Raw genomic sequence first — 24,233 nt, 5'->3', positions numbered from 1 at the left:
TTTAGGTCATATTTTTCCCTTTTTCGAACAATTACAAAATGTGGACTCTGATATTTTTTGAATATTTAATTATTCATATTTTATCAAAATGTATTCATTTAAAAATATTTTATCTTAATCTCTAATAAAAATATGTAAAAAAAAATTATATATATTTTTTTGTTTTTTTTACTTTGTTTTTTGTTTTTTTTAAGAAATCCACAGGGAGCCACAGGAGAGGAACTTAAGAGCCACATGTGGCTCCAGAGCCGCAGGTTGCAAACCCCTGGTCCGGACTATTCGTGATCACATTCCCACCAATAGGCATTTAAAAGTAATCAAAGAACCAAACATGCAGGTAGACCAAATAAATGAACTGAGGCTCAAAACTAGAACCTCAGAAGTGCAAAGCAGATTTGCTAACCTCTAATTCACCGTATATATGTATATAATGTAAGAGAAATAAGTAAGAAGTGTAATGTCAACTCCAGACCAACAGGGGGCAAGCATATTACTCAGTTAAGTTGTTCATCGAAAACGCTTTGAACAGTTTTCGTTAACTACAATAACCTTCATCCTACTTTTAAAATGAAGTAACTACATTATGGAAGGCGGAGACTTTTTCCAATTTTGCAGATTGTATGGCGCCCCCTAATGGCCACCCTTAGCATTTGCTAATATTTCCTACTTGACAAGACGGCCATCGAGGGACGGCCACAAGGGCTCAAGCATTAATCAGCCAATATTATCTCTTTTAAAATGGGCCATTTTGGGGTGTGGGGGGGATTTTTTTTTGATGATTCTCTTCTTTTTTATGAATGAATGAATAAATGAGTAAACATAAGACAAATATATTGAAATGTAAAAAAACAAAAAACAAAAACGTTTTTTGAAGATTTTTCTCTGTCGGGAAGTTAAACAAATACTAAAGGACATAATAATTCAAAAAGGCCAAATGTTAATGGGACAAAAAATAAGTTATTTTATTTATTATATATTTTTAATGAATTGGTTATTAGAATTTTACTCATTACTAATATAAAAAATAATAATTTAAATGAAGGTAACGTCCCATTTGGCTAAATAAATACTAACTGTATGTATTAAAACTAAGGATTACCCTGATATATACTGTGCCGTACCTAACGTGGTATCCAGTGAGTTTTCCCAGAGCAAACAATCTTCTGTTTGGGACAAAAGCAAATGAAAGCGCAAATGATGCAGAATCTATCACTTGCCATGAGCGAGTGAGTCATTTTACCTGAACCTCCCGAGCGTGATAGGCGATGATGAGGCCCAGCAGGATGACTGTCGACAGGCTGATCAGACACTTCAGGGCCAGCGAATACATGGAGCTCTGCGGGGAAAGACACAAGGCTGCAGTCCGAGGAGACAACACACACACATCACAAAAAGCAGGAAAGATGCTCCCCCTTTTACATATTGGGTCACGATCGGGTGATCCGTTTCCCCTGCCAGGGGCCGACATTTACCAAACTGATTTTCAAAGGCTGAGCTGAAGTATTGCACCTGTCAATAACCCTCTGCTGTGGAGCTTGAAATCTTCTGCTTGTCTGCTTTCACAGGGCTTATAATCAATGCACCGGGGAACTTTCAATCAATTCAACTCATCGCACTTCTGGGGCTTCCTTAACCCTCCCTCACCTCACACATGCACACTGGACTGGACTGGACTCCACACCTACACACACACACACACACACACACACAAACACACCACTCCTGAAAACTTTATTTGATGTATTTATTTTAAACATTAGATTTTTTTCAAATTTGGTTTAACCAGGTAAAAATGTTTGAGAATGGATTATTTTTATTTTTTTTACAAACATGACCTGAACAAATAAAACAACAGAACACTACAATACTATAAAAACAAAAGGAGAGAAGGAAACTTGTGTTCATGTTAACAGGAACAGGTGTCAACTATAATATCCGGAAACTTGTTTGAATAGGCATGCTAACATTTGCATGCTAATTATGAATATTGCAGCAAAATGATATAGTAGTATATTTTCTACATATATGTATATGTATATAATTATAGAAGTAGGCCCCAAAGTGTTTAATAAGTTCACTCTAATCAAAGTAGATACATAAACTGTCTGTTATATTTATTCATTGCTCATTTGCTTTTATTTTAGCGTAAGCCTACTGTGCGACCAAAACATTTATGTCAAATAAATTGACTATTGTTTATTGTAATACAGATTAATTTATTGCACACATGCAGTTGAAAAAAGAATCACATATTAAATCACAATTGTAATTATGAGGCAAATAAATACATAAATAAAAAAATAATTAAAACAAATAAATAAATAAATAAAAATATTGGGTTTTTTTATTTAAAAAAAATAAAAACATAAAAATAAAAAAATACAAATACAAATACAAAAAATACAAATACAAATACAAATACAAATAAAAATACAAATACAAAAAATACAAATACAAAAAATACAAATACAAATACAAAAAATACAAATACAAATACAAATACAAATACAAATACAAATAACATAATTTTTCAAAATCTTTCTCTTCCTGCAGTGCAGTTCTGCTCAACAGCAAACTACAACCCCGTATCATTCTATATACTACGGAAGCATCAATCAAATCTCAGCATATTATTTTTCCTACTTATCATTTTGGCTCTCCAGTTGTTTTCAAGGGTTTCTTTCTGCATTTCCTCACTCAAGAAAGCATCCTCGGCAGAAGCGGGATATCATGACTCCAATTCAATGCGATTAGAAATGAAAAACATAAGTACTATAAGTAGGTATTGAAAATTTCAATTTATACAGCGGCAAAATATAAATGACAGTGCATTTAAGTGTGGTTGCCGTGGCAACAGCGTGAATGTTTTTCACTCCATCAGGTGGACTACAGTAAGGCTCGGTGAACCGTAATAAAAGAAGTGGACATTAAAGATTTAAGGGTAAGCTCTTTTTCTCTTGTAATGAGCTGCCATGACTTAAGAGCATTAACACTCTACAAAGTGTGTGGATACATACATATATTTACAGAATGTGCATTCATATAACTCATTCACTGCCATTGACGGCTATAGACGTCAAAAATTCATTTGAACTATTTCTATTAGTTTAAAATTTTTCCCATTTTTGTTAAGAGTATGAAAACCTTGAATAATTGTTTTATTGTACATTTAGAACAGATATAAAATATGTGATTAATCATGAGTTAACTAGTGAAGTCATGCAATTAATTATGATTAAAATAAATAATTGCCTGACGCTCCTAATTTTTAATAATCTTTTCTTTGTTTTCTTTAAAAAAAAGAAAAGAAAAGATTATTAAAAAATTAAGGGCGTCAATTTTTTTGTAATTAATCGCATGACTTCACGAGTTAACTCACAATTAATCACAAATTTGATATCTGTTCTAAATATACAATATTTTTTTCTAGGTTTTCATACTCTTGCTAACAAAAGTGGGGGAAAAATGCTAAACTAATAGAAATAGTTCAAATGAATGAATCTATAGCCGTCAATGGCAGCGAATGAGTTAAACACTAGTCAAAGAGGTTTTGGGTTTGAATCTCGACTGCGGCCTTCCCATGTGGAGTGGGAATATTTTGTGCTTGTGGTGAGGGTTTTGCCAGACGACACGAGGAAACACCCGCATCCCATTGGCCTACTGGACATCACATCTTAATAGTTTTTCTTTTTAATATCCAATTTATCTTCCAAGCCTGCGGATGTTTCGACGTCAGCACACAGAGTACGATCATACTCAAAAAGTTAATTTTGAGCAAACCCTCGCAGATAGATTTAGCACACTCCAGGGTGACATTGTGGACGACTGTTGTTTCTCTTCATTAGTTTAACTACTGCACACTGCACAACTACTCGGAGGCTGGAGACAGTGGCGAGATTGCGCCGGCGTGTGTGTGGAATTTAAAGCCCACATTAGCAGGTAAACGCTGAACGACTTGGGATAGTCGCAGTCAAATACAATCATTGATCAAAGTCTTCTCCAAAGGCGTATATTGGGGCGTAATTAGTTGTGGGGGGTCGAAGGCAACAGCAGAGAGGGAAAAAAAAAGAAAGAAAAAAAAAAGACTCCAGCATCATCTCATGCAACTCACGTTTCTCGTCCCAAAAATTTGCGCTTGAACGCATCGCACAAACAACAGCAGATGTCCTGCGACCGAGCGCTGCGGAGAGCAACACGGGCAGGCTTGCTGTAATATTCGAACCTCTCTCACCTCACCACATAGTTGCTACAAAATGGGTTGGAATGAAATATCCAAATAAATACTGTACTTTGCTTATTTAGCTACATGAGAGGGTCAAAATATGAAACAAGGATTATTAATAGTCTAGTGGTTTGAGTGGGTCTGAGTTCTTGAGTTTTAAGAAGTGAGACATTTGTGGATTTGGAATAGATTAATACAAATATAATTGATCTCAATGGGGATTTTCTTTTTAAAAATGACCACACATACTCAGCAACTATTTTGTCACCCTGCCTTACCGATCACATCTGAATTTTGGCCTGCCACTTCTCCACCTCTTTGCTCCTCCCTCTCTGCTGCTCAGGCTAAGTGGCAATGAGCAAAAAGAGCATTCAGTATTGAGTGACCCAAGAATTCAGGGAGGACCACTTGCTCTGTGGCACTTGAAAATCCTACTTTGAAACCCTAATCATAGTTTAAAACCCATCTTTAAAACCCTAACCCTCATTTAAATCGCTAATCTGAAACCCCAATCCTAATTCCCTACCCTAATTCTAGTTTAAAACCCTACTTTGAAAATCTAAGAATTTAAAACCCCACTTTTAAACCCTAACCCGACTTTAAACTCCCAGCCATTTTCACTGAAGCAACCCCCTTTGCTCGCGGCTGTTTTACTGAATTTGGCTGATTTTGCAAGGTCCACAGAATATTCTGTTCTATTGCTAATAAACATGGAACCTACCAAAAAAAAAGATTAGAGTCTTGTCTTTCATCGGGAAAAAAAGTATATTTCCATCTGTTGCCGTTTTGCAGCAATAGCTAAATTCCATAAATATTCACAAATCTGTTTAAAACAGTGGGGGGGGGGGTTCTTGCAACATGGCCATGGTTAATCTCTTATACTCTGGTGCCACCTGCTGGCCGTTTTTGTAGTAACTACCATTGCTTTAACAATTCTCTTCAGTTCAGAGGCTGCATCAAAGCCTTCACATAAAAAACGCATAAATATGTCTTTGGGAGCATGGTAATATTTAAAATAGAACATATTTATACGTTTTTGGGAGCAAAGGACCCTAACCTTCATTTGAATCCCTAATTTGAAAACCCCAATCCTACTTTAAAACCCTACTTTGAAACTGTAACCTTATTTTAAAACGCTTTTACTTTGAAATTCTAACCTTACACTCTCAAAACAGTTGGGTCAAAAATGACACAACTATGGGTCAAAAAGGGGCCGATCCTCTACTTAAGTCAATTTGACCCAACTTTGAGTAAAGAAATGGGTCTTTTAGTGTAAAAAAAAAAACAACAACTCATGAATATTGGTCAGATCCTTTACTTGGGTAAAAAAAAATTGGGTTATTTTGTAAAAAAAAAAAAACCAGAAAGTTGGGTCAAATTGACCCAAGTAGAGGATCGGTCCATTTTTGATCCATAATTGTATTACTTTTGACCCAACTGTTTTTAGAGTGTAATATCAAACCCTACTTTTAAACCTGAGGTCACACATTCAGACGATAATCCTGTCAATCCTTTGCAATTAACTGTTACCCTCCCCTATTAAATATCAATGTGTAGACTGCTTCTCATGCTAGCTAGGTACGTGAAAGGGTCAATAAAATAAAAATTAATTTAAAAAAAGAAGCAGGATAAATCATAGCCTAGCGGTTATCACATCTGCGTCACAGTTCTGAGGTTCTGAGTTAGAATTTCAGCTAAAAGGCCTTCTTGTGTGGAATATCAGTTTTTCTTTGTTAGCGTGAGATTTCCCTACATCCTCCCACATGCCAAACACGTGTGTTGGGCCCACCGCACACAACACAATAATTCTGAACATGACTAGTAGCGGACAATTGCAAAAAAAAATGACAGTTGGCCGCACATTGGGTCATTTAACTCATTCACTGCCATTGACTGCAATAGACGTCAAAAATTAATTTGAACTATTTCTATTAGTTTCACATTTTTTTCCATTTTTGTTAACAAAAGTACGAAAACCTAGAAAAAATGTATTGTACATTTAGAAGTCGTGATTAATTACAATTAAAACATTTTAATCACCGGATGCCCCTAATAAAAAAAATATAAAAAAATTAGGGGCATCAGACGATTACATTTTTTAAATTGTAATTAATCGCATGACTTCAATAGTTAACGCACGATTAATCACCAATTTTATATCTGTTCTAAATGTACAATATTTTTTTTCTAGGTTTTCATACTCTTGTTAACAAAAGAGGAAAAAAATGTGAAACTAATAGCAATAGTTCAAATGAATTTTTTACGTCTATAGCCGTCAATGGCAGTTAATGAACTCCCTGCAATGTGAACTGTGCGAGCGCTATGAGGCTCCCCTTACAATATGTTATACTGTATCACTTTTTTTTTTTTAATCCATATAAAGTTAGATCGTCAGTCAAGGAAGACATAAAAAGAGGACGTGGACGAAAGTAAAGTGGCGTTGCTTGAAGGTGTTCACGTACCACACGCCTCGCCATTTTATCCACAAGTACGTATAAAACCGTAAATATGGTTAAGTATTAAAGTAAAACACAATACTGTATATGGAAATGCGTAATGACCGGAGCTGTACTGTTAGATGTATACAGCCTCAATCGATCGCAACCATTGATGGCAGACAAACGTTGGCGCACGTTTTTGCCAAAACAACCTCGCCGCCGTGGCGACTTCAGGTGTAAGGTAACGCTTACTGCCCGAGTCCAAACGTCACGCGAACGCGCACTCAGAGTCTTAATTTAGTCGCTGAGTACTGAGTCTCCCTCATGAGGTGATTAAGCACAATCTGCATTGGTTCATGAATATATATTGCGAGTCAGTGTCCTGGAAAATAGAGTGTGTCAGTGTGTTATCGTGTCTATTGCGGCGCTCCCAAAATGTGTGCGCGGACCCAAATAAGTGGAAATGCAGCTGTATGTCAACACACACAAGCTTGCCGAACCTTCATTTTTATGTCACTCGTAATATGGGCATAATATTTTTATTAACTGATTATGTGGGATTTATGGCCAATTAATTAAGTCTGGGAGCAAATGAGGGGAAATGGAGCGCACTTCTTGGCTACAACCAGCAGAGGTGCTCTACATTCAGACTCAACTTAGCTCGCTTGATAAAGAAATTGCCCAAACATAGTCCACATAACACTCTAAAAAATAGTTGGGTCAAACATAACCCAAATAGGATCAAAAAGGGATTGACCCAATTTTTGGGTTATTTATTTAACCCAAAAAGTTTTGTCAAAAGAATAACCCATTAAACAACCCAATTTTGGGGGCTGTGTAATACAAAACAAAAAATTCTGGGGGGGGTGGGGTATGTACAAAAAGCAAAATTTTGGGGTTGTGAGTTATTCATTTGACCCACCTTATGGGTTAAATGAACTCTTAAACTAAAAGAAAAGAAACTCTTAACTCAAAAAGTTTATTCAGTTTGGCCCATTTTGGGTTATTTTTGACCCAACTGTTTTCAGAGTGCAGTTATAGTTTTGGATTTTTCATCATAGTTAGCTTTAATTACATTTTGACTTTTGTTTATTAAATTCAGTTCGTTTTAATGAATTGTTAACACAGGTTAGTTAGTTTTTTTTAATGTAATATTTGTCTAGTGCAAGAAAAAATTCGGGTGACTAAATATTGTGTAAATAAATAAATTAAACTACAAAAAAAGATCTTCCATCTTCTGCACGGACATTCGGCAATACCAAAATAAACATATTTAAAATGAAACCAGAAATTAATTGACAAAGTCAAAAACTAAGGCCATTTTTACTATAATTATAATTAGTTTTATAAACATAAGATCTAGTTTCAGTTTGTTATATATATTTTTAAAGCACTCTCAATTTTATCTTATTTAGTTGTTTATTCCGGTTTAGTTTTTGTTATTTTGTTTGTTATAATAAGGGATGAGCAAGTACCGATACCCGGTATGGGTATCGGTGCAGATACCAGCCTATTTTGGGATATTGGTACTTTTGTCAGGAAGTAGAAATTAGAAACATAAAAAATTGCCATTCATTTTATGCAATAATGAGAGAAAATGCTATATTGGAACATACTGTATAGTTGTTTGAGTTTCTTATATGATATGGAATAGAAACCTGGATTGGCCCCTCCTAAGAGTTCGAACCCAGATCTTCTCGATCGTGAGGCAGACCACAATGTTAGCCATGCCATGACAAATTTTTCAAGAATTTGTCAAAAATGCAATTAATCAATAAATAAAATCTCTCATCTGATGAAAAATCATATACTGTGACAATAAAAGAAACAATTACAATGGATTGGTTGATTTTTTTCACTTGTTGCTCAAGGAAGTGTCGTCAAAGACTGCATTTTAGGACTGTACGCAGCATATAGTTTCACAGTGAAGTGAGTTATTCGTGAGTGGTTGTCGTTCTGGGCCAGCGCGCAACACTTAGGCTGATTTTTGGCTCAAAGCTCAAGCTGTCGTCTGCTTTTTATTTCCCTGTTTTCCTGTCGTCACTCTCCCCGTTGCAAACATCTCATTTGTGCTCACTGGAGCAAAGTGGCTGCAAAGGAAGCGCCCGCTTGTCTTGTTAATGAGAAAAATACCGAGCTCAGCGGCCTGACTGTAAACACACTGTCACACCAGCGACTTGCAACTTTATTTTCATGTTATTTCCTCTCTCGTTCTGTTTCGCTGTTTTTAAGGTAAAAATCAGTTTGGGGTCTGTAGGAGTCACCTGGATGCTATTTTAAGTCTAAGGTGGGTAGAAGCGGGGGAAATGTATTTATTATAGGAGCAGTATTCACTCTTTGGATATTTCCTTTCTGCATGACAATATAATCAGATTCAGGACAAGAAATGTATTTTTTTACATGTCTGTATAAAGATAATGATGATCACTTTTGATCGACAATGTCAGAGATTCGTTTAAAGATAGTGTTTGTTATTTGAACTGGTGTACAACTGGACTCCAACAATATGAGATGCATAGACAGAAGATATAACTAGTCAACACACACTTTCATCTTTTTTGTCTTCTGTCTTTTAAAACATATATATCTGTCACACGTTTCTCTATTTTATTTTCTATTTTTTTGCTTCTGTACCTAGAACATCCAAACTTTATTTGAGCTTTATCAAAGGCGTGCTGACTCCTATTTAACATGACTTTGAACTGAGCCCCATCCTCAGTTATAAGAGGGTGTGCACACTTTTGCAACCACATCATCTCTCCATTTGTTGCATTCACTTTTCCAAGTTTTCTTTTCTTTTTCTTTTTTCAATTGAGTTATCCAGGTTATAGGTCACATTAAAGGTAGGAAATGATTTCCTTTGGCATTTAAACAGGGGTGTGTACACTTTTTATATTCGCAGTATATGTACACAGTGTTTTGTATGTACTGGTAATATTTTGGTGGATCAAGGCAAACATAAATAAAGAAATAAATAGGTAAATATTTGTATTATTTAGTTATTTCATTTATATTATACAAATAACAATAATGTAAATGCATACATAAATATCATTAGTACTAAAAAAAAATGAAGACAACTATAATATATGTAATAACATACGCTACATATATGTAATATAATTATGATCTCATATACAATTAATAATACCTCTTTGACAGTGTCAATCAAAATTGTGCATTATTGAAGTTTTGACACGTTTTATCCAGACTCCCGAATCGGCATGGCAACCAGACACCCTGTTCTTATTACGCAACATAGCATTTGTATAATTTGGAGCCTGCCGCTTTAAGGTCAACTGAATCACACATGGTTTGTGTGTTCTGAGTGCACAGAACATGAATAGCTGGCATCATCTATTATATGAACTTGCACTGACGGCTGCAAGTGTTTCAATAGTCTCGGTGGGGTTGCCCGGCAACCCGTCAATAAGCTTTACAGGTGTAAATCATCGCCCAAAAAAATAAACACAGCTGAATTGAAAGGGAGTTAAGTTTTTGTTTGAGGATTGTTGTGACTTAACATAAATAACAATGACAATGTCTATGAAGCTCATACATTCCAGACAAAAGTATTGGGACACCCATCACTCAAGAAAGGAAATAAAAAACTAAATATGGAGTTGCAACGTGGTAGAGGGTCAAAGGTCACTTATATTGGACCATCGTTGTTGTAGCTCAGTAACGGGGCTAAAGATAATGATAGAAGATATGATTCAGGGAGACCTAAAGGAGGTAAGCCCAATCTGTGACTGATTAATTAATTGATTACGAGGGGTGACCAAAGACTTTTGTCCCACAAATAAGGGTTCCCTTTATCGCTAAGCCAAGTGCGTGTAAGTGTGTATTGATTGACATCTTGCTGGACGGCATGCAGTGATAAAAATGATATTATTATTATTATTTGTTTTCCTTTTTTCTGTGAGCAGTCCGGCAACAACACACCTTTTCACTTACATCTATCTGATAGCAGCCCGTGTCTAGCGAGCTCCACAGGTATTTAGAATTTCTGCCTCTTATACATCACCACAATGGATTTGAAATACATTCAACGTGTGATTGAAGTGTAGCCTTTCACAAAATATGTCACGTTCAAGTACCATATAATGGAAAGGGCAAACATTTTCAAGACAGCGAAAGTGGATGATTGCAGAATCGTTTGTGAGGAAAAAAACACTTCTCCACCAGCTTTGGTCAAAAATACTCGGGAGAAGGTTGTCAAAATGTACAATCAAGGGTCGCACGCATGAACGTAAATAGAGAGTGTGAAAACCACAAATGATGAACCACAAAGAAAAATTCCACTGTTCAGATACTTTGGAGAGAGAAAACAAGGTCAACGTGAATTACAATCATGGGAAGGTAAGTAAGAAGATAAGAATCATCAGCCAAACATTGTTATGGCATTAGCGGCCATACATGACCGCTAATGGAACATGCTCTCTGGTGTTTAGCGATGATGTAACAAGATGAATTGTGATGTGTATAGGACCGCTGTATACTATCTGTTAGCGTTCAACTTAATGGTGCTAAACTGATAGGACAGATGGATACCGACTGTGAAAGCAACTCACTATTACTACCGGACAGGAACACCCTCAGGTTAGCTTAGCGCAAGCTAACTTCTACGACACAATGGAATTAAACTTTACCAAAAGTGTGTGTGTGTGGGGGTGGGGGGGGGGCGCTTTGGACAACATATGGTGTGAATAAAGCGTTATAAGCGCACACCATTTACCATTATGATCAAATTAGATTTTTTTTTTTTTTAACAATAGCATGTTTTTCGGCAAAAGTACATCCAGTAGCCCATTCCAATGGGCAGAAGTGTAACATCTTAAACATCAGTCACGTTTTATGTCATATCCATTGTGATGACTTAGCAGTATTGTAAGTTACATACGCTGGCGTCACTTTTTTTTAAATGACATTGATATAGAACAAAGGCGATAAGTGTTTGATTACATGTGCTGCTGCTGCTGATGAATATGAATGCGAGTACGTGCGATTGCGTCGGAATGATTTAGCCTTGAGGCTCTCTTCCTGTCAAAGTGGCGCTTTCTTGCTATCAGTCTCCAGGGAAACAGGCGCGAAGGCAGAGAGGCCATTGTCACCCTTAGCCGGATATAATCGCACGCGCGCGCACACAGAAATGTTTGTAAAAGAGTTACAGCACAACAACCAATGTCAACACACATACACACTATTCCAAATAAAAGAACGAGAAAGAGAGGAGGACGGTGACAATGAGGAGAGGCGGCACACGACCGGCTACTTTAATTCCCTGCCGGTTTTGGTGGGAGCTACTGGAAGAAAGAGCCGGAAAAGGTCGCCCGGGAAATGTCTGCCAGAAATGTCAGGGACGCAGGGGTGTGGTTAAGGGAGGCAATGAGGGGAGCCTGCTGGGGTGGAAATGACACCTACACCCTTCACCACCCCCGTGGGAAGATGGAGACATATTTAGGATCCCGCAGGGGAGGAACATAAGCACCATCTTTAAGTGTGGAGAAGAGGACTATGAGAAGACTAATCGCCATCACCACACAGTGAAAGATCATCCTTATAGTCACGTAGCTCCCAAAACGCATACAACATTGTGGAATGAACACTTGTCAACACCTACTAAAACACAAATCGCCATTAAACGCCATTTTTGATCAATCACAAGCTGCTTGTAATGTTTGCATTTCACCTATTAGTGAGACATTTGACTCAACATTGTGGAGCGACCACATGTCAACGCCTACTACAACACAAAATCACCATTAAGCGCCATCTTTGATCAATCACAAGCTGCTTGTAACGGTTGCATTTCAAAGGCTTATTTTAAGGCGTTTAGTGATTTCATTCGACTCAGATGTGTGGTTGCTCCACAACGTTGTGTGCAACCGTGTATATATTCCAGGGAGTCATTTAACTTGTTGATTCCCTTTGTAGTATTAAAGATGATATTACGTTATATTAATAGTAATTAGTGCTCAAGGAAATGCTGACTTGTCGCTCCACAATGTTGTGTGTTTATAAACTGGGAAGCTACCCAAGTTAGTAGTTATTGTGCAGCATTAATGATGATGTTATATGAGATGGCCTTTCAACTGCGATTAGGGTTCTTGTAGACTGACATGTAGTCGCTCCACAATGTTAATTTGGTGATTGGTGGTAATGTTATTACTTGATGTAGCAATGTAGTTACACGGTTACACGCGGGAAAAAAATTGTATCCTCTGCAACGTGTGCTGACATGTAGGCGTTCTGATTTTGGTTGAATGACTATTTCTATGGGTATTTGAGATGTCCTATTGTGTGAGTGGTCACTGAATGCACCTCAAGTAAACTGCAGAACGCGAGAGTACAGTTTTGCTTTGTTTGGCTTCTAATCTATCGATCGTTGAATGTGATTTTTTATTTTTTTCAAACCTTGTTTATAAAATTTAAAATCATGTGTTTAAAGCCCACGTTCGGTCTGACTACATTTCCCATGATTCTTTGACACAGAAGCAGGAAGTAGTTCCTGTTCTGGTATGCAAACGTGAATGTGAACGTAAATAGGAAGGAATTTAAGAGTTAAATTCGTTTTTAATTGGTTTATTGTATGAATTGCTGACAACTGTGTGATTGGGCCAAAACATTTGGCTTGCTGACTGGAAAATCAGGACGGGACCTGCGTAAAATTGGGATCAAACGAGGCTGGTAAAATTAGCTAGGAATTCCTCACACAAGGCTCAAAATGGGGCTAACCGGGTTAAGCATCAAAGTTAATGGTGTGTATAAAATACATCTTTTTTCTTAATAAAGCTTGTTTTCTGCATTGGGGGGGGGGGGGGGGGGGGGTCCAAAATAAGTGATTTGAATGAAACAAAAAATGGAATAAGGTAGTCTTTCATTTGGTAGTTCACAATATTCTGTGAGTCTTGTTAGAATGCTCTAAATGAGCTGGATTGTAGTCGTGCCCTTACTGTAAAGGGTAAATAACTAGTAAGTCATTTTAATGGGTTCTTTTTATGAGGAAAAACACTCGTCATAGCCCAACCACACACACGCACACAGGTTGGTTTTACTATCTTTGTGGGGCCATCTCTCTCTGACATAATACATTTCCTAGCCCCTCCCCCTAACCCCAACCATCAACAATGACTGCCTACCCGTATTCCTTACCCTAACCTCAACCATAACCCAATTCAAACCAAGTGTTGACCCTCAAAAAGAGGTCCAAACTTGTGAAGCCCAGCAAAATGGCCCCACATGGACGGGTGGGCCTCACAACTCTGTGAAATCCCAAAATGTTGGCCCCACTATGTCACAAAGACAAGACCACACGCACGCGCACGTCACAGCAGCAGCCATCTGTACAGTACGTGCGTATTGACAGGTGATGTTGCCAACAGCTGTGCATTCCCCCAGAATAGCTGCTCGTGTTTCATCAGCGGGCCTGAGACAGGTCACGGTGTGCCCGGGGGCCACCGAGGAGCCAGGCGGGCCTTCTTCCAATGACGCATCGATCTGGCAGGCCTCACGCCAGGGTCCCGAGCGTACGCGCAGGTTCGATTAATCTCAGATGGAAACATGTGTCAAGCCGCCGAGCTCTCACTTTAAACTGTCGCTGGGAAATCCCGTGATAGAATCTCAAAGAAGACGTCAATTATTTGGTGTTTGGCTGCATTTGAAGATGTCAGGGTTCCTGACAGTGAAAATTGAGCCCAAGACATTTACAGTTGAAGACAACTGTAGGCTATCGGGTGGAACAGGAACTCAATAGAGTTTAGACCTCTGCCAAGTCTGAACAATCCTAATTTGGACCAAAACCAAGATCAGATTTTGACCTCAATTTCAGGCAGAATATGATCTGAGTTCATTTCTACTTTTTCTTTTGGTTTTTTTTTTTAAAACGCTTCCAGAACAAATTATTTTTCTATTCGGCCATCATCCAGTAACATGTCTTGTTCAACCTTAGAGGTTCTGTTCTCTTCTGCATATGTCAGAGTTAAGCATGCTAAATAAGATTCATGCATTATTCATGAAATTGACCAGAAATGACAAAAATAAATTGCCCATTGTGCAATAAGGAACAAATCAAATTTCTGGAACTTCATAAAAACGAAATGGGCTCTTCCTTAGCCCGTGCCCTCCAGAAAAGATGAATGGAAATCAGCTGTGCAGTTTTGGTGACTGGTAATAAAGCGAGCTGCGAAAACAGCAGACGCACGGCACACAAAACAAATCAAGTCAAAGTATTCAAAACCTCCTTTTGTATGAAAAGCCACTATTGTGCCAGAAGGCCCCTTTTTTCCCCCCACTCATAAATTATGTCATGGTTCAATACTGCAAACCGTGCGAAGGCTCCACAAATAATTGGATAATTAGAACACAGTGTAAGTATCTGCAATCCAAACTTTCTAATTAGCTTCAACTCGTTTAGATGAAGAAGCGATAGCACGTGCTCATGAGATCAGCTTGGAAGTATTGGACAAAATATTAGAAACAGCTTTCGGTAAAAGAGCATTATTATCTTCATAAAGACATATATTTGTATTGCGCCTCATTCGATTGTGTGCTCAATTTTGTGCCCAGACCAGTCAGTGTGTGCACAGCATTTGACCTCTTCTCGGGGCATGCACGTGTACACAAGCAAGCAACACACCCTCTTTGGTTCCATTCTTTTTCTTCATCTCTATTTTTGGACGCTACTTCGGAGCAGCTGGATTTGCTCAACAACAATACGCTTAATGCATACATAAAAAAAAAAACAATGAATACTGTACGTTGTGCTCGCATTAATTACACTCATAATGGCGTTGACTGTTAACGCAGACAAATCCATTCATGTCAATAAACAACATAAAATAAAGCACCTGAAAGGCAGCATCCATTTGCAGTGCGCCATTTGAGGCGGCGCGGTCACGGGTGAGCTATTATCAATAATCAATAGTTCAATCATCACCTGAGAGATGGCTTCGAAGGGCTGCTTGAAGCTGCTCACCTCCCATCCAGTTTGCCCGTTTCCAAGCCATCTGTCACAACAACCTGCAGACTTGCTTCCACTCATTTATCCGGGTAAAGTGCCTGCACGAGTCAAACTCGATCAGCAAACTACAGCCTGTCAGACAAAACTAAAAAGAAAGAAAACCTCAAAGGAGCTGTTCTTAAATAAACATTTAAGCCATAAATGTGCAAAATATATAGTAATTAGGCCAAGACTAATTAATCAGATGGCTTATATTAGCTCTTTTAAAATTAGTCCTTTTTTTTTCTCTTTTTTTTGCACATGGTCCCTGAGCCATGCAGCTCCTAGTGTGCGTAGGAGTGGCATAGCTCAGGTGGTAGAGTAGCAGTCTCTCAAGCTAAAGGTTGTGGGCTTGTTCCTCAACCCTTTAGGTCCTTTACTTTTTTTTAATTTTTATTAAAATAGTAAAAATTAAGTCAAAATGTCTCCTTGCAAAATGTACTTAGAATATCTGCGTAAAAAAATCACTTGACTTGACACTTGACTCATCATTGAGCCATTTTCAGCAGTAAATAATTAACGTAGCAACTCCATTATTTTTCATGTACAATTAATACCTTTTAAAAAAAAAATTCTACTTGCTATCAATTGAAGATGACATCACCTGTGCTGAGGAAGTAGGTAACGACCAATCATGGCTCAGTTTACTGAACAAACCCAGAAAACAGGTGAGCCATGATTTGTCGTTACCTACTTCCTCAGCACAGGTGATGTCATCATTAGTCGACAGCAAGTGGAAAAAATCGTTTTTAAAGATATTATCAAATTAATTCTGAACAAAATATTCACTTTTCACTGCTGAAAATGGCTCAATGAGTCAAGTATCACTTTAATAGGTTTTTCATGGGATAGGCAAATTCTCTCATACACATTAAAAATGCTGTGAGTAAAATCTACTCAATATCTTACTCTCTTCCAAGTGTCATTTTTACTCTGCTTAGAGTGGGACAAAATAGACTAAACTCTACTGATATTTTCCACGGTCTCATTAAAAGTTGGTGTCAGACCAACACCTTCCTGCATGGATACCTAATTGGGAATAGATTTATCAATAGGAAGAAAACGCCGGTAAACATGGCACTCGCTGTGCTCAAATTCACTGATGTCGATCAATTCTAATTGATCAGCCCGAGCGTTCCCGTTCCTATGTGCGCGGCGGCTTTGCTCATAGCTTAAGATCCTAATTGAGGACTTTTTCATTATTGAGTCCGATCCTCTACACACACAGCCTTTCATTTCTCTCCTCTGGTCACACCCCCTCTCACTTTGATGCCCACTAGAGAAGCAAAAAAAAAAAAAACTACGGTCAAAGAAAGAAATCCAAATAAAGAGACAGTCGGAATAGAGAAGAGACAGAAAGGTTACGAAGAGGCCGACAGGGAGGGAGAAAAGAGACAATGATGTATGAGGAAAAACAATCCAGACTGTGAATTTCCCTTAATGAAAAATAGTCAGGGACGTCCTAATGTAATGAATGGGGAGCAAAAGCCTGAAATGTGGCGAATGTGAGAATGACAGGCCAATATAATCATAACGGAGAGTCTTTGAAACGCCAGATGGAAAACGTCAGACACGCCCACTCGGCCGAATCTCCAGCGGCTACCTGTCCACATCATCCGTCGTGCGATCGCTGATCCATACGTGATGCGCCACGCGGCTGCAAGTAATGCTTCCACTTTATTAGCTGAGCCCCGGCCGACCTTTTGTGCTATGTCACGCTAAAACAAAGGCCGGGACAAGGACACGGGGACGAGCCAAGATAAACAGACAATAGCTACTGGGGGCCAATTCATCTTATTACACTCACCATTACGCAGACAAATGAGATGCTGGCCTCCTACTGATAATCTACAATGCCCCCCCCCCCCCCCCCTTGTCCTCTTTATCACGGTATTACATCATTGCACGCACACCCCCAGCATCTGACCCCGGGAACTTCATCATACTTCACTCCATCTTCTTGTCATAACCAAAGAGATGCTAAAGTGAGACCTGGATGGATAATTACAAGTCGAAGCATCTGCTCCAGTAATTTCAAGTGACACACAATGGGGAATACATTTCCCAGCATGCAATTCTACAATATTTTATTGGATCTTGCGGAGCAAATATTTTCCACAAGACTTTCCCAGAAGGGCGAAGCCAGTCGATACTGTAGTCTACACCGCAAAAAATAAAAAAATAAAAATGTTTGCAGTCTTTAGAGCCTGCTGATGCCAACTGGGGGGGGGGGGGTCTGGTGTGGGGGTGGGGGTGGGTGGGTAGGCTTGAGACAAACTTTCCTCAGCATATGCAAAGTCTCAAGAGTATTCACTCAAGTTTACAACCTCAAAAACAGAATCATCAGGACCGCCCCCTCATTTGAATAACCTTCCGTCCTGGCAGTATGGACAAAAACTACCAAAATTAAAAATAAATAAAAGATTAAATAAATAAATGATAAAAAATATATCATTAAAAAATTAATACAAATGTAATATATATATATATGTATAGTGGTTTTTATTTCCATTTATATTTATTTTTGGGATTTAATTTTAGAATTATATTTTTTATATCTATTATTCTTTTCACTTTTAGTCATTCATTTATTTATTTCGTCATTTATTTATTTTGAATTTTGGCAGTTTTGGTCCTCCATATTTAATAGCTTTTCATCTCAAACGTCTTTAGATAACACACCTAAAGTTTGAAGACGACTGGATACATTCTCCCGGAGGAGTTTGCTAAATGATGACATCTTTAAAAGGCCAAAAAGGGCGCAAAATTCCAAAATAAAGTCAAAATGGCAGATTTTGTTTTAGGATTAGCAGATAGCTCCAAAATACTTTTTTTGTAGGTCTTCAACACTTATATATATGCCTTGCAATTTTCACAGGTTTAGTGTTCACTGGAACAATGCTAATTAAACCTTCAAAATGACAAAGCAACAGTTTAGGTAAACCCTCCTTAACTCATCCAGACCACCAAGACTTGAGCCTATACAATATTCGCTGGAGCCTTTGCTAAATAAACAGCACCCCAAATTTACCAATCCCAGTTTCTAGGCACCCAGCCTACTAACTAGCAAGCCATCACATGAGAGTATTTCATCCTGATAATAGCTGGGATTCACAGTATGTCATTGATTCTCTGTCAGATAACGATGCTTAAAAATGCCAAACCCCAACACAAACTGGCCTATACCAGCCAAGTACACCTGAAACCTACGATCCCCACAACATCTTAAACTCACAGTTTTGTAATCTCCAAGCTCCGCCGCCACAAGTTCCGCCGCCACGTTCTATAATGCAACATTTAAGCGATTCATTGGAACCTTTCTGTGTAAAAAGTAATGGTGTTTTACAATGTATTATATGTAAATTGTGCATTTAGTTGTCCCTGAAAAGCAGTGAGCAGCAACTATGGGAGTGCCCAGGAACCAAAGCCAGAGCAGAACTGACTGGAATTGAATCAAACATACTGTAAGGCCTACTTTGGTTGTGGAGGAACCAGGAGTGTGTGGCCCCCCAAATCCAGAGCGACAACATGGGAAAAGTGTCAAAACTCTGCAGTGTTGCCTGGTGGATCCATCTCCTTGCTTGTCTTTGAAAAGTAAACATTTTTGATGCCATTTTGACCTTGAAAAAAAAAGAAGAGCACTGAACCATTCAACCTACTTATTACACAACCCCGGGTTATCATTCATTTGACACAGTAGCTTGTATCATACTGGCAGCAGAACCATACCAGAAATTATTTGAAGGGGACATTTAGACAAACACTCACACTCACAACTATGAACGATTTAGAGACTTCAATGAACGTTCATGGTCTTTTCAATGTGGGAGGAGGTCGGAGTCCAGATGAAAAACCCACACAAGCAATGGTAGAAAATGCAAACTCAGCCAAGAATGGTAGCTCAGGAGCTCGTTTACCTGCCGCTTGTCAAACGGTGGCAGGGTTTTACTCTCTCGACCTCCGGACCATTCCATTTGACTCTTGCACGTCAATGAATTTTGTGCGTCCGTCATTCAGCAATCGTCAACAGTCGGGACACCCTTCCGTCATCGACAATCCGTCAATATTTCAAGCCGAACCGCCAATCTATCAATCGTCGATTGCGCAGAAAAATTATTGTCCGTCAACGTTTCCGTCATTGGAAGTGGGCATCCGTCAATCGTCACCAAAATGGGACGTCCGTCATTTACGGATTGACGAATTTATTGACCATTACATTGTCGGACGAAGACCCCCTTTCGTTTGTCAATTTTTCTGACGTTTCCAATCAATCGTTAACAACAAGGGCGGCCGTCCGTCATTGACGGATTAACGGACCTTCCGTCAATATTGACGCAATGCCCACATTTGCCAAATTCTTCAACCCACATCATCGAGACATGACTGAGCTTAACGAGAACCAAATGGTCTCACCTTGGTGTAGACACCCCAGGACAGCTCCGTCTCGATCACCATCACGACAATTCCGAACATCCCGAAGATGAGAGCGTAGTCGCTCAATCGCTTCCTCTTTTCGAACAGCGCCCTCCGGTGCCCCAGTTTGTAGCCAATGTTTTGGTTCTTTCGTTTGAGGACCTTGGTGGTGCCGGGCCTGGCCCCGGGTCCCACTGCCCCGGAGCCACTCTGACTGCCGCACCTCCCTGGTTGCGCCCGGCGACTCTCCACCAGGGCGTGGTTCTGGTGGTAGATGGACATCTGGTTGGAGGTGGTGTCGCTGAAGTCATATCCTGCCCCCGGGTACGGCGAGTCTTCCTTGGATGATATGACAATCTCTGGGGGGCTCTGGAGGGGCGGTTGATTCGTGGAGGACTGGGGGACCAAGGAGGTAGGAGGGGCTTCTCGCTGCCGGTCGTGACCCCCGGTCGCAGTCGCCCCGGCAACAGCGGAAACCCCGCCCTCTTTGGTTTCGCTGCTGCTGTCCGATTCGATGAGGTTCCGTCGGGAGGCGCTGAGGCGGCTCAGGGGCTTCATGACGCCACCCGTGTACTTGCAGGAGCTCATGGCGATCTCGGTGAATGGGTTGCTGTCCCTGCGGTGGACCAGGGGACTGGCCTGTCTGTGCTTGCACCCGCGCTCCCTCTCGCGATCCATGGAGGGCGAGTGGGAGGAGTAAAAGAGGGCGTTGTAGATAGGAGAGTTGTCCCCACTCAGGCTGTGCTGCGAGCCCAAGCAGGAGGAGAGCGGGGTGCAGGTGGGGTGCAGGGCATTGGGGATGGGTGGCGGACCCGCAGTGGACAACTTGGGCAGGGATGAGGGCGTGGCGGCGGGGGACGGCGACGGGTTGCTTCCGTTAAGGCGGCCGAGGCTGGACGGCGCCGTGTGGTTGGAGTGGTTGGACCCCGGACCCTGGCCGCCGCCGGGGGCCACGGGGTGGGAGATGCCCGCCAAGGGGAGGAGGAAACGCTGGTCTTCGTCCTCGCTGCCTCCGAGGAGAGCCAGGCTCAGAGAGGGGGGAGGCTCCATGGTCACAGCTGTGACCGTGTACCTCTTGTCTGGTGGAGACAAACAAACAATTACTGCGATGCCTCTGAAGATACAAGAAGCATCAGGTGGAACCGACCTGAGGACACGGAATGAAGGAAATTGGCCACAATCAGGGGAGAAGCAATTACTCATGCACTAGGAAAATTTACGATAACATGTCAGGTCTGTCAAGTTGTTTGGAGCTGGCAGATCGATGACTCCTGGAGAAGCTTACGTGAGATCCAAAACAATAACCTACTTTTTTTAGTGTGACATAACCATGCAAGACACCTGCCACGTTTTCTACCTACCTCTTTTCTTCCACTCCCCCAGAGCAGATGTGTTGGATCACTTGGCTGGATGAAGACAGACCACCCCACTTTTTTTCTTTTTCATGTTGTTACAGCCATGCCATCCTCTCTCTTCCTCTCTCTCTCTCTCTCTCTCTCTCTCTCTGTCTGTCTGTCTCTCTTCCCCACTCTCGCCTCCGTTCATGAGGCTTCCTCCACAGGTCCACCAACCCGCCTCTCGAGCTTTGCGCACGGCGTCCCGACGCTCCGACGCCCCCTCTCCTCTCCTCTCCTCTCCTCCTCCTCCTCCTCCTCCTCCTCCTCCTCCTCCTCTCCTCCTCGTTCGACGCGCTTCACTCGGCGTGCTTCCCCATCCCAAGCGAGCCGTCGGCGGGGCCCACGTCGACGTCGCCGCCGGGCACTGTGGTCGCTCGCGGACGACAAGTCATGGCGAGATATGTCACAGTCAACCTGTGGCTCGCGCGCCCTCGTCAACAACAACAAAAAAAAGCCGCCCAAAATGTGCGCGCACACGTCAGCGTGAGCCAAGTGATTGAATCCGTGCGCTTCCACTCAATCACGGCTCTGCGTGGACGCGGATGAGCGTCTCTCACTCTCTCCTCCAACTTCTCTCCCCAGCCTCCCCTCCTCCCTCCCCTCCTCCCTCTCACCCACACCCCCGCTCGTTCCCATTGGATGGAGGCAGAGACGCGCTGGAAACAGGTGGCCACGATCCGTATCCAGTATGTGTGACATGCAATTACACGGGATGGAATATTATATCAGCATCATTTTGTTTCACTGGAATGGAGTCTCCCATGATGGCACATTATCAGATGGATCACTACCGGATTGTAGAGAAGGAAGAAAACAGGAAGTTCTTTATTTCAACAGACAGTAGTTTTTGCTATCTTATTGAATGTCAATCCTCTTCAATCCTGCTCTTTATGCCTACAGAAAATAATGGCTGTATAGGTTCATTTTATAATGTACATTTTTGGACATAATTATTTACGTGGACTGTGAGATAAGTTTTTTGATATCGGGGGAAAAGCGATTAGTTTACTGTAGCCTGTAAGCAGAGGGAATATTTTTGTGTTATCAATTGCTTTAACTCTCCCCAATATATTGTGTTTAAATGTGTATTATTTTAAAACTGTGTTTAAAGACAATACAAATATAAGTGGCATAAATGCTATAAAAATGGAAATAAATATTTAAGAGAAATACCAGTAATACATTTTACTACACGATGCGTATATTTATCAAATAAATTTTAAAATATAGAAATAAAATGAAATGTACAAATTCACAAATCAAATTATAACGTTTAAACCAGATCTGTAACACCATTTAAATGATTGACCCTTGGCCCATGTCAACCTGTCCAAAAAAAGCTTTTTACAAATCATTTTCATTGTTTTATAGTTAACCTTGCAAACAAACAGTTCATTGACGTGTGCTGCTCCTTCTGGTGACAAACTGTATAATACAGATATGTGGCTAAACGTAAACGGTCTCAACACCTGAGATAGCTGCAGTGATAGTCATTCTTTGCAGAGGATAAAGGATATATGCCTGTGAGCATAGTTATATGTGTTGCTCAAACCTTTGAGTTTAAATATCCATCGCTTACAAGATTGCACCTTGGAACTCCCAGAACACCGATGATATTTGCTAGCCCGTCGATAGAGTTTCCCATTATTTGTTAACATTATGCTAGAAGACTTAAAGAAAAAATTATGTGGCTGTATTTCTCACTATCCACCAGAAAATCATTTGAAAGATGGCTCTTATCTTAAAAACGTGTCACTCGTATCTCAAGGCACCACTGTACATTAAATTAGTTAAATCCACAAAAGTGGATAGCAAGAGTGTGTTATACACTCGTGTAATGACTCATTAATGTGTAATTGTAACTCCACGGAGTCTTTTCAGTATAATCCCGTCTAATGAGAGCATTCTACCTGGCTTTAATGGTATAAATATGACGGGTGTTGAGTGCACGTTAATGTTCGCCGTAATCGGATGAGCAAAGCTCTCAAATTTGTGGGGGGGCGGATTAGAGAACATACTGATCACAGGTCAGCCCGACTGGCGTCAATAATGCAGATCATAGCGTCCATTTACCAAGTATTACTCATGTACACAATTAAAATACAGCACTTCTTCAATAGTGAGTCACTTTATGATTTTCCCCCCCCCCTGGTTTTAATGTCACGCTCGCATCATTTCATGTGTTGTTTCAGGTGGGAGGAATTAGTTAGAGGCTTTGCAGTTTCTACGCTGCATGCGTGGATTTGTAATGGGAGTGGCTCATAAAGGTCAAAGTGGGAAGAAAAGCTTTTGTATGGACAATAGGGTGCAAAGGATGGAAAATGAGGGGGAGGAAAAGATGCACTAATTGCAAGGCTCGTACGGCGTTTTATATGGAGGACTATATTGCATGCCTAGGGTGATATTTTTGAGGATGTGTAAATTATATGATTACAGGTTATCATTAAAAAGGTACAAACTGTGCCTAAGGCATTCAAAATCTGATTTTCTGAATAGTTTGGGATCTGAATGCATTAAAGAAATGCTAATTGAATTATAATAAATCCAGTAGGGCTCTGAGGTTTGCAGACTGAGGTCAATAAATGGAAGACAGAGGTCGAAGCAAAGATGGTGAAGCAGCATTTCGCTGTTATGCCGTACCCAAATGTAATAAACTGCAACAGAAGGGAAATCAGCCCAGAGTGTGCATTTTTTTCTTATTTTTTAAGCCCCAAAAATGTCTTTAAAATTGCTGATAAACCTTTAATATGTTTCCTAGAAAA

General features: G+C 40.1%; 1 protein-coding gene across 2 annotated transcripts in view; it reads right to left on the bottom strand.

The window, feature by feature from the left end:
- kcnn3 (potassium intermediate/small conductance calcium-activated channel, subfamily N, member 3) overlaps positions 1–21,701 on the bottom strand; it is a 76,041-nt gene extending 54,340 nt beyond the window's left edge. Inside the window, exons 1-3 of one of the 2 annotated variants that reach the window (XM_086078188.1) lie at positions 21,436–21,701; positions 20,075–21,153; positions 1,241–1,336 (exon numbers count right to left, since the gene is read on the bottom strand). In XM_086078188.1, the coding sequence (XP_085934314.1) occupies positions 1,241–1,336; positions 20,075–21,124 (1,146 nt within the window). In that variant the 5' untranslated portion in view covers positions 21,125–21,153; positions 21,436–21,701. The remainder of the gene's footprint in view (positions 1–1,240; positions 1,337–20,074; positions 21,154–21,435) is intronic. The other variant, XM_086078189.1, reaches the window with a different exon arrangement.
- Between the last annotated feature and the right edge of the window lie 2,532 nt (positions 21,702–24,233).

Source organism: Leptonotus elevatus, chromosome 6 (assembly GCF_054856555.1).
Source record: "Leptonotus elevatus isolate MCC_2025b chromosome 6, RoL_Lele_1.0, whole genome shotgun sequence".
Taxonomy (NCBI): domain Eukaryota; kingdom Metazoa; phylum Chordata; class Actinopteri; order Syngnathiformes; family Syngnathidae; genus Leptonotus; species Leptonotus elevatus.
The sequence above is the reverse complement of the archived record's forward strand: the minus strand, read 5'-3'. Positions and strand labels throughout refer to the sequence as shown.